Source organism: Balaenoptera musculus, chromosome 2, assembly GCF_009873245.2.
Source record: "Balaenoptera musculus isolate JJ_BM4_2016_0621 chromosome 2, mBalMus1.pri.v3, whole genome shotgun sequence".
Taxonomy (NCBI): Eukaryota; Metazoa; Chordata; class Mammalia; order Artiodactyla; family Balaenopteridae; genus Balaenoptera; species Balaenoptera musculus.
This window is the reverse complement of record NC_045786.1, coordinates 12,852,840-12,868,110: the sequence shown is the minus strand read 5'-3', so window position 1 is coordinate 12,868,110 and position 15,271 is coordinate 12,852,840. Positions and strand designations below refer to the sequence as shown.

Sequence of the window (15,271 nt, the reverse complement as noted above, 5' to 3'; positions counted from 1 at the left end):
CACTGCAGGGGGCACGGGTTCTATCCCTAGTCAGGGAACTAAGATCCTGCATGCCGAGAGGCACGCCCAAAAAAACAAAAAACAAAAAAAATAGGAATACATGCGAGAGAATGGAAACAAACAAAACTGTAAAAAATAGAAGATGGAAAGCATAATGGCACGTGAGGAAAGCAGGTCCCTGAAAATGACACAGGCCCTTTATGCTTTTTTTTCCTTTCTTTTTAATAAATTTATTTATTTATTTTTGGCTGCATTGGGTCTTCGTTGCTGCGCGCAGGCTTTCTCTAGTTGTGGCGAGCGGGGGCTACTCTCTGTTGCGGTGCGCGGGCTTCTCACTGCAGCGGCTTCTCTTGTTGCGGAGCACGGGCTCTAGGTGTGCGCGCTTCAGTAGCTGGGTCTTGCGGGCTCTAGAGCGCAGGCTCAGTAGTTGTGGCGCACGGGCTTAGTCGCTCTGCGGCATGTGGGATCTTCCTGGACCAGGGCTTGAACCCGTGTCCCCTGCACTGGCAGGCAGATTCTCAACCACTGCGCCACCAGAGAAGCCTCCTTTATGCTTTTGTACATGCTACTTCCTCTGCCTATGACCGTCTTCTCCAGCCTCTTCGAATGCCAACTCATTCATCAAGATCCAACTCAAATAGCACTAACTCTCCCCGGGCAGTTTATGAAGCCTCTGTTGCCTGTAGATCTGTGCACACAACCTGGGGAGAGGGGTCCCTCGCCCAGAAGGATTCCAAGGCTTGAGAACTATCACTGCCCCTCCACCCAGGTGCCACCCAGCAGCCAAGCCTGCACTGCAGGAGACCCAATGGCCGCAGCTGTCAGATCTGATGGCCGCTCTCTTTTTTGTCTCTCCCCTTCTCTCCCTCTTAAGAAATCTGAAATTAGGATGCAGGGTGGCTAAATGCCATCTGAATGGACCTGGATGTGGGGGCAAATAAGCACAGTTGCCGTGTGGGGTCTACTTGTACAAAGCAGCTGAGAAAAGACAATATTATTAGAGAAAACGTTTACGAAAAGCGATGCAAAGATTAGCAAGAAAGTGAGGAGGGAGGAGCTTTGGATCTTGGTCTAAGTTTGACTCTCAATGCCCATCTGTTCCAGGAGTTACCCCATCACCCCTCCCTGTTTTTTCTTTTAGCTAATCTGACTTCCACGACTGTCATTTACAACCAAATAAACCTTGAAGGCAGTTCTGTTAATTCACCAATTTAGCACCTTGCTTACATAATTACATGCCTATCTTCCCACTAGGACTAGGAACTCCTTACAAGCAAAAACTGTCTTTCTCATAATTCTTCCTCTAAGGCCTTAAAGAAAACACCTCAAAAAAAAAAAAAAAAAAAAAACCCTAAACCAATTACAGGTTATTGGTAGTAGAACTTTAGATATGAAAATGACACTTTTTACAAAATGAAGTACATCAAATGCTGAATTATTCATCAAATGCTGGATTTACCTATAAATTGGAAGATTTGTGAAAACATCAAAATAGGAAATAATATCATTTCCACATATGAGTAACCTAAATGCAGATAATAAGAACTCCTTTTGGCTAATAGCCCAAAAGATAACCATTAATGTAATGGAGAGTATGAATGGAAGAAAACTATTTAGCTACCCAAACTAGAAAACCTGGGGTCCCCCTCGACTCCTTCCCATCCATTTCCCCCAGGTAGTTACCAAATCCAGCTCAGTCAACTTCCCAAACATCTCTGGGGACACCCTCTCTCTGCCACCACGGAACTGCCCTAGTTCAGACTCTGGTCGCCTCTTACCCAGAGGACAGCAACGGATTTCACAGAGTCTCCTCTGGTGGCACTGAGTCCCGTCACTGACCCATCCCTGGGGTGGCCACAGACATACCCGAGCACCCCGGGGCTCTGACTTCTCCCTTACTTGTTGCTTGCCGCTCCCTCTGTTTAGAAACGTTGATGCTGATTTCCATTTCCGCTAATAGGGTGGAACTAGGTTATTCAGATCAACTCTGCCACTGAAAACAGCTAAACATCCTGAATAAAATATTTTTTCAAACATCTTCTTAAAGGCATCAAAGCGCTGAAGAGGCAGGAGTTACCTTGCCAAAATCTGAGTGAAAGCAGAGTGCGAGAGCCGTCAACTCCCACGGAAACCACTCACTCTGACGGCTTTGATGGTCCCGTGGGTTGGGAGGAACAGAAGTCAGATCCCCAAGGTGGGGATCTAATAGGAAACCCTTTCTCCATAAGGGTAGGATCCGAAAGGGTCACGGCCTCAGCGTAAAGGTGATCCCAAAATAAACCCATTCCACCACCAGGGGACTGCAGCCCAAATGTATATCACCAGCAAGTCCAAAAAATCCCAAGCTGTGAGTTTAGTTTAAAATGGCCTTGGTCTGTAGTGCCCCTAGCCATCTGGCCACAGGAGACAATTCTCTCTAGAGGGACACACTTTCACTCCAAGACTTGAAAATCCTCCTCGAGTAATGGTTCAAGGGAAATGAGCAGCTCATGGCCAAAATTACCAAGCAAACATGGGAACAAGGCACCATGATTAAGAACCAGCAGAAACGTAACATGGTAGAAAGATACCCAGGAAGATTTGAGGTACTAGTATCATCGCTATTCTCACAATGCTTGAAGAATCTTAAATTTAACTTATGGCACGTTTCTGAACACTAGAACTTTGAGAGGCGTACCTGAAGCTGTTAACAGACCCCAACTACGTGGAATAAAGCAGAAATGACATTGCAGTGCACTCTTCTATAAAATAAGGTCTCGGATTGTTCAGAAAGGCTTTCATAGCCTCCACACAACTGACTTGGTGAGGTTCTAGGAGAGAAGCTGTTGACTCCCTGAAACTTCTCTGCCACGTTCACAAGGCAAAGTTCTCGCAGGCGGCTGTGGCCATCAGCTCTTGGTTTGTCATCAGCTTGTGGTTACCCCACATCTCTTATCACCGGCTTGCAGCGAGTCCTCCCCTACTCTCCCAGGCGTTGCTCAACCCGCCCAGCAAACCGCTCTGAGCACTCTGCTCAATCCTAGCAAAAACAGAGCTTACATGCTGATGAAAATTCAGCGTGGAAGGGCTCACAGCACACCCGTGGAGCACTCAGTGGCTCCACTCAGTAATTCAACAGTATTTATTGGGTGCCTACCACATGCAAGCACCGTTCCGGGTGCAGGGAGGTGGCAGCAAATAGGACCTGGTCTCAGCTGCTGGGGAGCTGAAGCTAACAGGTTCACAGCCCAGCCGGGGGAGAGAAGTAACAAACATGTAAACACCTCCTTTTCCGATAGTGGCAAGTGTCACAGAGAGAATAAGAGCTGTGTGAGAGTGGAGGGGCTTCTTTAGATGTGGTCAGGGAAGCTCTCGGAGAAGGCAAGCCTTCAGCTGACAAAGTAAAATGACAAGGGGCCCGAGGGAAGAACTTTCCAGACAAAGAGAAAAGTAAATGCAGAAGCTCTGTGGCTGCTCTGAACTTGGCTTGTGTAAGGAACAGAAGAAGACTAGCATGGCTGGAAGGGAGAAGGCACAGGGGGAAGTTGGGGCCAGGCCAGTAAGAAGTCTAAGCCACTGAAAAGAGCTCGGGTTTTTTTTTTCCTCTTCAAGTTTGTGTTTTTTGTTTATTTGGTTTGAAAAAAAAATTTTTTTTTTATGTGGACCATCTTTAAAGTCTTTATTGAATTTGTTACAATATTGCTTCTATGTTTTGGGTTTTTCGGCCGCGAGGCATGCGGGATCTTAGTTTCCTGACCAGGGATCGAACCCTCACCCCCTGCATTGGAAGGTGAAGTCTTAACCACTGGACCGCCAGGGAAGTCCCTCAAGTTTGTTTTTATTTTTTTACTTATTATTTTTTTTTACAATGTTTTGTAAGTTTCAGGTGTACAGCAAAGTGATTCAGTTATACGTATATAGGGAGGCCTCTGGAAGGTTTTCTCTGAAGAAGTGACAGGACATCATTTACGTTTCAGAAAGATCACTGCCACCACTGTTGAGAATTGGGACTGAGACAGGGCAAAGGGACCACCGGGGGACCTGAGGGCCCCTGCCATGTTCTAGAGGAAGAGAATTCATATGGGAAGAGAGAAGTATGCAGAGTCAGAACTCAGAAATGCAGTTCGGAAGGGAGAGGTGAGGAAAAGAGAAGGATCAAGGTTGGTTCCTGAGTTTGGGGCTTGAGCACCTGGGTAGATGGTGGTCCACTGACTGAGATGAGGGAGAAATTAGTTTAGGGCATGATGGGAGGTGGGGCAGGGCAGGGGGAGGAAACCAGGAGTCCTGGTGGGGACACATCTGAGGTGCCCGTGAGGTAGTCAAGTGAAATATCAAATAAGAAATTGAAATATGGAGCCCGGCTGGGAGGTCAGAAGGGAAGATGTCCATTTCTTAACTATCAGCGTGAAAAGCCACGGGACTAAATAAATAAGGTCATGCAGATGAAGTACACTCTGTAGTTCCAGAAGAAGACCCTGGACAGAGCCCTGGGGCACTCTAACATTTAGAGGCTGAAAGGAGGATGAAGAGCTCGATAAGGCGCCTAAGGAGTGAAGGAAAACAAGAAAAAAACCAAGAAGGTGGCCTCTGGATCTGAAAACATGAAGGTGAGGCTGACAGGAGCAGCTTCCTGGGAGTGGTGAGGATGGAAATGGCAGGTGGGAGGTGGGGGAGGGGGAGGGGAGGGGGAGGGAGGGGAGGGGAGGGGGGGGGGGAGGGGAGGGGGGGGGGGGGGGACAGCAACTACAGACCACGGGACACAGCGGCTTCAGGCGAGGGTTTTCAACTCCTGCTCTAACAAGGAACAGAGAGGCAGAGTGGACGCCAACATGAGAGATGTGACACCCAAGGAGGGTTTCTGCTGTCAGGGCTGTTTATTCTGTTTCCGAGATGGGAGGTCCCAGAGCCGGGAACGCCGTCCAATACCAAGTGAGACAACGATGGAAAAAGTCTTGTTTTCCAATTCGGTGGCCACCACCCACGGGTGGCTATCGAGCACTTTAGGGAAATCTGAATCTTAAGATTTAATTGAATTAAATGAGATTTAAATAGCCATCTGCGACTAGCAACCAGCAAACTAGACAGTGCGGTGCTCCAGCGCATCTGCAGGCCGATGGATTCGGTGTCCAAAAGCTGGCGGACTGGGTAGCAGGGAGAGTGGAAGGCGATACCTTCTACTTGTTCAACGCCTTCTAAAGCCTTAAAGGTAATCAGCTGGGGGGTGGAGGAGACAGAGGGACAAAACACCAGGGGGAAGTTCAAGGAGAGTGGAAAAGTAAGAAATAGATTCAAAGAGCAGAGAACACACTGAGAGAGAACAGTACAGTTCCAGGGTTGAGTACCACTTGCTTTTTATGGTAAATTTTAAAGTGGCCCTTGTCAGAACTGTTAAGTTTTTCTCTGGCAAACAAAGGCTACTTGGCCTTTGAAAATCTGCCCTCAAACTACCTTTTCAACCATCTCCTAACACTCCCCCTCATTTACCTCTGTGGTTTTCGATCTCCTTGGTGGCAGAACCTTTTTTCCCTTGTACCTGTACAGTATGTATTCCGTGCCCACAATTAAAAAAAAAAAAGCTGACAACGATGAGAACAAAATCAAGCTGCTCTGGATGAGGCTGAGGCGAGGGATGAATTCCCCCACCAGCTCAGCCCCCTTCCACCAGCCTCAGAGGCACCTCCAGGGAACCCCAGGGTTTGAAACCAAAGATTTACCCCAGGCAGTGCTTCTCAAACTGGAAGGTGCTTCCAAATCACCTGTCTTATTAAAACGCACACTCTGCCCCAGAAGGTCTGCAGAGAGGCCCACAGTTCTGCCTTTCCAGCAGGCTCCTGGGTGACGGCTGTTGCCAGGCGTCTGTGGATTACACTTGGAGTGAGCGGCAAGGCCTGAGGCCACGGCCACAGCAGAGCCCTCAGCATCACCCAGTCGGTCGGCTTACTTTTGCCAGTATTGTCCCCTTGGCCACACACACCCTTCCTCGCCTTCTCCAGCTGGGAGATTCTATTCCACCTTCAAGGGCCGCTCAATGTCAGATCCTCTTGAACCTTCTCCAAGAGTCCTGGGAAGAAGTAATCATGACCCAGTCCCCCCACCTCCAACCCCCCCAGCACTTTCCCCCTTTCTCACTCTGCTCCAGCCACACAGGCTTCCTTGCAGTTTTCTAATCATGCCAAGTCAGCACCAGCCTCAGGGCCTTTGCATGAGCTATTCCTTCTGCCTAGAATGCCCTTCCCCCAGATATCCTCACGCCCAACCCCTTCATCTCCATCTCTTTACTCAAATGTCTTCTTCATAAGGTTTACACTCGGACCACCCTATGTAACACCCTCCACCCCAGCATTCCTGATACTCCAGCTGCTTATACACATGTTTATGCATATGTCTGTTTCCCCTGCAGTTATGAGCAGTTTGAAGGTACGGTCTACAATATATTCATTTTGCATCCCAAGCGTCCTGCACAGTGCCCTTATGTTAAAAAAAAAAAAAGGTGAAATATCAAATTAATATCTGACACAACTTGTAACTAATGAATCTGAATTAAATTTTTGACACGTTGAACAACCTGATCAAGGCGTTAAAGATACAAAAAAGAACATTATAACAAAGCAGATAAAGACATCAAAGCAAGGGCACAAAGATAATTCTAAAATGATTAATTTATAACTCAAAGATGCACAAGCATGCCAAGTGCAATGGTGATGTTTTGTCTGTGAAGCAGGATAACAGAACAATTAATTTAACATGCACTCTAGTAATTTTCCATGTTTTGTCATTTAACATACTTCAAAAATGATAAAATGAAGGCTAACATTTATTATGAACTTGCCATGTGCCAGCAACTCTTTAGGCATCTTACAGGTACCAACGTATTTAACCCACATAACAAATCTCCATAATAAGCACTATTAATATCTCCTTTCATAAAAGAATTGTGACTAAGGTCACACAGCCAACTAGACAGTGTGGCTTCAGAGCCTGAACTCCTAACCACTGCGGACCAGTGAAAAACTATGCTTACTTTGAATGTCAAGGCTTATCTTTAGGTAGGTTACTGTTTTTAAACTCCCTACAAGACTTCTCATAAAGAAGTTTTATATATGCCCTCTTCCTACGTGCTTTGAATATAAGCAATGCTCTTCTTTCTGTAAAGGAAAAACTGTTTTCTGTTTTTCTCCATATTAATAGCTAATACTTTGTCAAAGCCTTTAAGACTAAGGAAGGAAAGAAAAGATCTCCAAGAAATGAATAACTCCCTGGCCTGGCCCAGGTAGCACAGTTCCACGGTTAAGGGTACGGGATTGAATCCCACCACCTACTAGCACTGTGATCTCAGCAGGTAATTAATTCAACCTCTGCCTGTTCCTACTATTCTTCCGAGCTGCTGGGCTTCCCACCCCACACCATCCCCAACCCATTCTTGCGAGGGTTCTTAACTGGGTTCCATGAACCCTCAAGTGGTCCGTGGATAGAATTCAGGGAATCTGAGAACTGGGTAGGATGTATCCTATGTGTTTTCATTAATTTATTCGAAAGCATTGTTCTAAGAAGGGATCCACAGCCTTCACTGGACTCCCGTGGGGTTCCTGGCACAAAAAGCGGAAATGTGGTTAAAAGTACATACCGAGAAATAAGCTAGGAGGTATTTTTAACAGTTCAAGAAAGGAAATAAACCTGGTTTGGTTGGTAGAGGTGAGAATGTTAAGATATGGAGTCAAGGGAAATACCTAGGTATCCCTAAATAAAACGGCATCTTTTACCTCCCTTCTAACCTTCTAGAAGAAGCTGCCCCACTTCTACGCATTGGCTCCATAAATCTTTAAGCTCTCACACCTGCACACACACATCCGAATCAACCACTGTCTCAAAAGTACATCCATGAATACCGTGGTCTCTGGCACATCTAATTCTGCTAACCTTCCAGCTGACTTTTCTCTTGTCTCACATTTCTTCCTTCTCCATCCCTCCCTCAAAGCCAAGTGTCCCAGGTGTTCCTATTTCTCCCTCAGAGATTGAATTTACCCCCATGGCTTCAACCACCGATCCTGCATGGACAACTATCAACTCTCCATCCCAGCCCTAACCTTCTCCTGAGCTCCAATGCCACCTTCCAACACCCTGCAGGTGGGCACAGTCATTAGAATGTCCACTCACCATCACCTGCAACTCAACACGTCTCAAATCAAAAATCTGTGTATCCTTTCTCCACACACAATTCCTTCTCTTAACTTTTCAAACTCAATCACATGGTCACCATTCTTCCAAAGATTCATCACATGCTGTCAGAGGACAAATCCTGAACATTTTTCCTTATTTTTAACGATATTCCTTCCACTGTGGCTACTCAAAGTACAGGCTGTAGACCAGCAGTGTCTCATCACCTAAGAGTGTGACAAAAGCAGAATCTCAGGACTCGCCCCAGACCTGCTGAGTCAGAATCTGCATTTTTAAAATGTCCCCAGGTGATTCAAACATACATTAAATTTTAAGAAACACCTGTCTAGCTCTTATTAATATGCTACCAGCCTAACAGCATCTGAATTTGTTCATTTTAGGTATCAATTACTGAATCCTTATTATGTGCCAATTACAGTGCTAGGCTTTAAATACATTATCTTACTTACCCTCAAAATAATACTGCGAGGTAATCATCATCATCTCCATTTGTAAGAATGAGTAAATTGAGGCTCAAGAGAATAAATCATCTATCTGCTCAAACAGACCATCAAGATGGAGGCAGCATTTGAACCTAATCTGTCTGAACACAAACCATTTGGCCAAATTGCACCAATTCCCTTAAATTCCAAAATTTGTATCTCCAAGGGTATGTTGGCAGATTTAATTACTTTGGGTGACTGCATTTTCTAATCAACATAAGGTAGATTTTGTATGTTTATTTACAATTCTTGCTGAAAATCTTTCTAAAGACATAGAAGACAGCAGACAATCCTATCATAGAAAGAGAAATCATGGTCTTGCCGAGGGCATCATTCTGAATATTCAAGTTCATTCTAAGGTAGTCAATAAATGGAGAACAAAATGTATTCTGTTCTCAGGATGTAATCCCAAGTTTTAGGGGGTATGAAAATATTTCCCTAATAATAAACTTCGTGTGTGTGTGTGTGTGTGTTGTGTGTTGTGTGCTTGGCATTCTTCTTTTCTCTAAAGTAAAGGGAAGAAAGAAAAATTGTGTGAGACTAGTTCTTGAATGAATGGTTATTTGGGTTCCATTCACTGGGTTCATCTAATGTCTAGCTCATTACTGTTTTCATTTAATTGCTTCATTACATTCCATTCAGTCACTATTTCATAGTTATTTCATTTTTAAACCCTAGTTTCCTTCTTTTACCTTTTTCAGTGCCCAAATATAAACCCATGAACCTAAAAGACATCACTATTTCTTCAATATTATTCCAATTCCAGGACCTTGTTGAGAATATAACAAAGGCTACGATGCTCAGCTCAGAAAACCGCGTTATCTGCCAAAACACACAAAACATGGCACATGGGCACCAAGACAATCTTAGACGAGTACTAGATAAGTACTAGCTCTAATACTAGGATGGATACCTGCCTGATGTCGCCTGTCCCTTCTCTGGGAACTGTTCTTCCCCAGCTCCAATGGGCAAGAGCTGCCACCTTTTCTCAGCGGCTTGGTCTAGGGAAATGCCACAACTGATGGAAGCCAAACCAGTCAGAATCCTTCCATGGGACTTTTATAACTGAATCGGAGACAGAAAGACCCTTTTGGGGGGTGGAAATTACAAAATGTGAAATTCAGGAAGCATTAGTTCCCTGCCCTGTGGAGGAAACCAGACAGCAATGAGCAAGAATATAGCCAAAACGGACAGAGAAGTCCCAACAACACCCAAGCACCTGGTTCCAATCATTCCCAAAGCCCAGCCCCAGCCCTGCTCTCCTGGTCTGCTTACCAGTTTGTCCTTCCACTGTGACCTCCAAAACCCTCCTAATATTTACAGATTTTGCCTATGCTCACCCACATTTCCACAGCTTGCAACCAAAAAAATGAACACTAATGTTGATTACTTCGAAACACTACGTTTGTTTTAAACAAGTTTTATGCCCTTTAAAGTTTTTCTATGCAAAGGTCTTCCTTTAGATATTTACATAGGCTTTTAAATACTCATTTCTAAAGGCCCCCATTTCACTCCGCATAAAAATCTTTTAGAATATCTATTAAAACAAGGCTTGACTCCTAACATTCTACATGCATGCTTCACAACACTATTAAAATATAATTGTAAGAAGCTAACTGCCTGATCGTTTTAGTTTAATTCCAAATGTAACAAGACAAAATTGCCTTAAGTCATCTTTTCCTTTATGTATTCAATTATATTCTCCGCTTAAAATACTTAAAATAAAAATTGTCAGTGATCCATTCGCTGATGGGTAGTCTAAGTCAGAAAGCAGTAACATATCGAATTAACCACACAAAGTCAAGCTTATTCTTGTCATTGAGAATTACCACCACAATGGACTTGAAATTTTCCACCTTAACTGCAAGTTTCTGTATTTCAATCAAATAGACTTGGACTTAATAGAATGCAACGCAGTCCGACTACAATCAATCCCACAAACTCTTAGTTCACACATCTCTTGCAATCACCACAGATTTCCTTGCCCCTAACCATGGCCTTGAAAATTCCCTGAGTGTGGCTGCATTTGCAAGGTTATAATAGTCACGCAACTTTTGTTATATGCTATTACTCTTCCTAGTCTGGGGCTCCTAACTTAATGGTAGCAACCTACTCGACTGTAAAAGTAGTCGAATCTTGAAGTTAGAAAAAAAGTTGGAAATCATCCAGTCCAATCACCTTACTTCACAGATACAAATATCGATATAAAAATAGTTAATAGGCCCAAGGTCAACAGCATTGGAGAAAGAATTAGAACATGGATCCAATGAGCATTTTACTATGGTATGTAGATGACTCCCAATCTTGTAAAATGCTTAAATGATCCTCCATGTAGTAGATGACTATGGTTCCCCTTTAGTGCTCCAAATATATGGTTATTTCTAAATGTCCTTAACACAAATGCACATGAATTTTAAAAGCAAGAAATTGCTATGTTCATGACATCTTTTCCCATTAATCCTGATCACATTAGAAATGTAGGGAAGGACTGATTTGAATGATCTCTTCCTGCTCTACTAGGCTTTCTCAAATGTCTCCATTCATATACAATACAACTGACAAATTTATTCTCATATTATACTGTAGACTTTGGTGCATACAAGGTCATATGAAAACATTTATCTAAGACTTTGTTACCTAAAATGAAATCAACCAGAAACACATGGCATCTGGGTGTAGATTTCATCTTTATATACCCCCCCGCCGCCACCACCCCCCCGTCCTTTCTTTAAAAAAAAAAGAAAGAAAATAAACATTTTTAAAAAGAAGCCTGTGAAACAGACCTTTCTTATGTCAACTCGAGCCCTAAAAATAAAGATATTTGGACAAAAATATGAGGGGCATTTTTAGCAATCTTTTGCACAGAGGCTAGCACAATGTACCTGATATATATTTGTTGAATGAATAACATGGTTATACTGCATACTATGGAAACCTGACTCCTCTGGATGACTACACTTAGACTGGCTAACTTTTCTTAAAAGCAAAAGAAAATGCACTGTCTACAAATCACATTATTTTTATAAGCTTTAAGTAGTTTCAAAATATTTCCAATTAGCAAGAAACTCTAAAACAAATGTAGCGATTCAAAAGTATAAAGTAGCAACAGAAGTGGGTACAGTAAAACACCGCACAATTACAAGGTTTTCTAAAGTAAACTGGAGTTGGGACTAATTCCCAGACAGCACACCCTTTCAGTGGCATATTATCACCACTACTTTACTAGATTAAACGCTCAGACACACTCTCCTGACCAAAACACCAGAACTTCAAAGGAGATAAAAGCACTCATACATACAGAACTAACAACATTACTTTTTTTAAAAAAGCAACTAACAGCAACATAATAAAAAAAACTTAAATTTAGAACATAACTCTAAACTGTACACTTATTACACAGGAAAAATAACATTTTATTTACTTTAATAAAACGTAGCGGGGTTTTGATGCACTAGTGTCCGCTGTTGCAAAAGCTTGCATTCCTAATTGCTCAAGAAGTTATCAGGAAGTTAAAATGAACTCCAGGCGATCAGGCATTAGGCTGATAGGAATAATCATGTCTCAACCTTCTTAAAAACAGTCACTCCTTGCAAGCACAATCGATCAATCCTGATACAGTTTCACCTTTTCCCCAGCTCAGCCTGGGAAAGAAAAATACAAATACGATGCTTTTGAGCCATTTCAACCAACTTCATTACACCGAGAATGTTCTTTCAAAATCCAACATGGTTTTCTGTCATTTCTATTATGCTGAAAAGGGCCCACAGACATCCATCGAAATCAAAAGTACGGAAGGCAAGCGTACACTTCTCCTCAGACGCTAATCGACTGCAGTGGGTAAGGCCACGGTCAAAATTCACAGGCTCATTTAAACTTTCATGGCTCAGCCAACAGCTCCTATCAGATTTCCTGATCCTAAGGAGATGAAAACTGCAAGAGTTTCTCGCTGGAAGATCAGCAGTAAGCTATACCGGACCCTCAGACCGCAGTCCGCAGAGCCCGCAGCGGCGCATCTCCAGCACCTCGGGCTAGTGGGTTACGCTAACCTTTCCAAGCCGTCTCCTCCAACCTTTGAAACAAACCCCCCAAACGGGTGCAGTCAACTCAAGACAGCCGTCCACCGCGCCCGCCGAGACCCCCTCCCGCTGTCATCCCCAGGCCGCCCTTCCGCAGTCGGCGATTTCGGCCTGGCTCCCCAAGGTGGGGGAGGAGGTCTGGGGAGCACGACTCCCCGCCAGGCAGCTCTTCAGCGGGCACAGCGGCAGGGCGATGCGCGAGAGGGGCAGAGGAAGATGCTAAACACCAGAGCCATATTTACATTGGCTTTATCTTTGCCAAAAAGATTCCTGGCGTCCAAGAATATCGCCTTTAAAGGGAAAAAAGGACCTAAGCACTAAGCCGCTGCCCAAAGCTCCGCGATCTCCAGTATTCTCACCCCTGTGCCCGGTGCGGGGAGGCTTCGTACGCTCCCATCCTCGGACAGGTACACCTGCCGGACGGCGGAGGACCGCCCCCGCAGAGGAAGCAAGCGCCGGGACTCTCGCCCCAACAGTCCCCGCCGGGGTGACAGCCCAGGCGGAGTCGTGCCCCGCACAAACTTCCCAGTTCCCGGGCTGCGGGGACAGATCGGCCAGCGAGCGGACGCACGGACCGGGGGCGACACTGGTACACGCCGCAGGGCTCCAGTGCAAATGGGACCCCCTCGTCCTGCATCCGGCCCTAGGTCCCTAGGGGGTCCAAGTGGCGCCTGGGCGGCCCCGAGGGGCGGGCGCGCGGCGCGGGGCTGGGGGCACCGAGGCGCCGCGGCGAACGGGCAGCCCCGGAGGGCAAGCAGCCGGAGGGCCCGGCCCCGCTCGGGCTCCCCCGCCCCGCAGCAGCTGCAGGGGGGAGGAGGGGGAGGAGGGAGGCGGCGGACGAGGACGACGACGACGAGGAGGAGGACGAGGAGGAGGAGGAGGACGAGGACGAGGAGGAGGACGAGGACGAGGAGGAGGAGGAAAGGGACCGCGCGCCGCAGCCCGAGCCCTTACCGAGTGGTTTACCCCCCACATCAGGACGCTGAGCAGCGGATCGCTGGCCCGAAAGAGCTTCACTTTCTGCGCTACGAAGTGCTTCTTCTTGGTCTTGGTCTTGCTCGCCAGGACGGAGGACCCCAGGTTGCCGGGGGTCGCCATGGCCGCCGCCTCTGTCCCCTCCACCGCCGCGCTCCCGAGGCCGGGGACCCGCCCTCTCTACACGCCGGCCCGGGGAGGCAGCTGCATCCCCCCGGCGGCGGCCCCGGCGCGCCGTGCCCCGCTCCGCCTGCCGGCACGCTCGTTCCCGCTCCGCCCGCGGTGCCCGCTCTGCCCGCTGGCGAGGGAGGCTGCGCTCGGCTCGCGTCCCTGCCCGCTTCCCGCGCCCGCCGCGGCTCCGAGCTCAGCCCGCGGCTGGACCGGGCGCGCAGCGAGCGGCTTCCGCGTTGGGCGCCGGCGTCATGACGCAGGGGGCGGGCGGGCAGCAGCTGCGGCGCCGCCGGGCGGGGCGCGGAGCGCGAGGCGCGGCCGCGGGACCGTTAAGCTGCGCCCTCGCGCTCCGGCTCCGCGGCGGCCCGGCCGAGGAGGCCGCGGGGTGGGCGTGCGGCGCGGGGAGCGTGAGGACTCCCGCAAGGTATCCCTTCTGCAGCTCAGGAGAAAACAGGGAAGGATGGGGAGAGCAGGGAGATCGGAGGAGAGGAGCCCCCAGAGACGGTGGTCAGGCGAAGGAAGGAGGCTCGGGGCACCGCCGCTTACCGGTGCCAAGAATCAGGAGAGCTAGTGAGACTTGAAACGCTGCGTGGAGACCAGGGCTTCCCTAGCACCGAGGGAAAGGACCTGGGCACATGGTTGGCCGCCTCCCAAAGTAGCCCTGCAATGAACTTATTAATCCTTTTGTGCCTTTAACCATCGGGCCTTTCGGACTCTGAACTTGGGCCTTCCACATGCATGCAGAAGGGAGACTCCCACCTAAGCCGCTGGGCTGTCATTCCCACCACCACTAACGCCCTCCCTAGATGGGACCCTGATTCCTCATCTAGAGCCCTTGGTTTGGCCAGGAGAATCATGCCCCAAGTTGCACCTTCTATGTCATATCCTCCACGACGTTTCCATATCCGTTTAATTCATCTCACTCACCTTCCGCGGAAAACTTTTCACTGTCTTCATCCACGTACACCTAAATGTAGCCCTTCTTAATGCTGGGAATACCTGACCCACCTCAGGAAGCTGCCATTCCAAGTATGTCTAACAACCTGCTGTCCCTGTATCTTCCCCAGTAATCATAACCCTGTTCTAGGCACTTACTCTACTCAGCCCACTGGGCAAGTCATTATATGTCTATTATCATTAATACTCCCCTCAAGTATAGTGGTCTCCTACTGTGTACCAGTTAACCTGCTTGGTTCTCCCAGGGAAAGAAAGCATGACAGATCCTGATCCCTTAAGGAGCTTGATGAGTCTCACGGGGTGGGAAGTGACAGGTCACGTGGTCACCTTCATTTGCTCCTTTTTTCTTTGACTGTTTTTTAAACATAAGGGTTGCCCCAACATCCTCTTATTCTTTCTCTCTTGCTTCATACTATTGTCCAAAATGTTATCTGCTCCCCCAGCCTCAACCATCAC

General features: G+C 47.0%; 1 protein-coding gene across 1 annotated transcript in view; it reads right to left on the bottom strand.

Moving 5' to 3' along the window:
• Positions 1-14,065, bottom strand: part of PIP4K2A (phosphatidylinositol-5-phosphate 4-kinase type 2 alpha) — a 175,843-nt gene extending 161,778 nt beyond the window's left edge. The window contains 1 exon segment of the mRNA XM_036843779.1: positions 13,667-14,065. Within this exon segment, the coding sequence (XP_036699674.1) occupies positions 13,667-13,810 (144 nt within the window). The 5' untranslated portion in view covers positions 13,811-14,065.
• Positions 14,066-15,271: the final 1,206 nt, after the last annotated feature.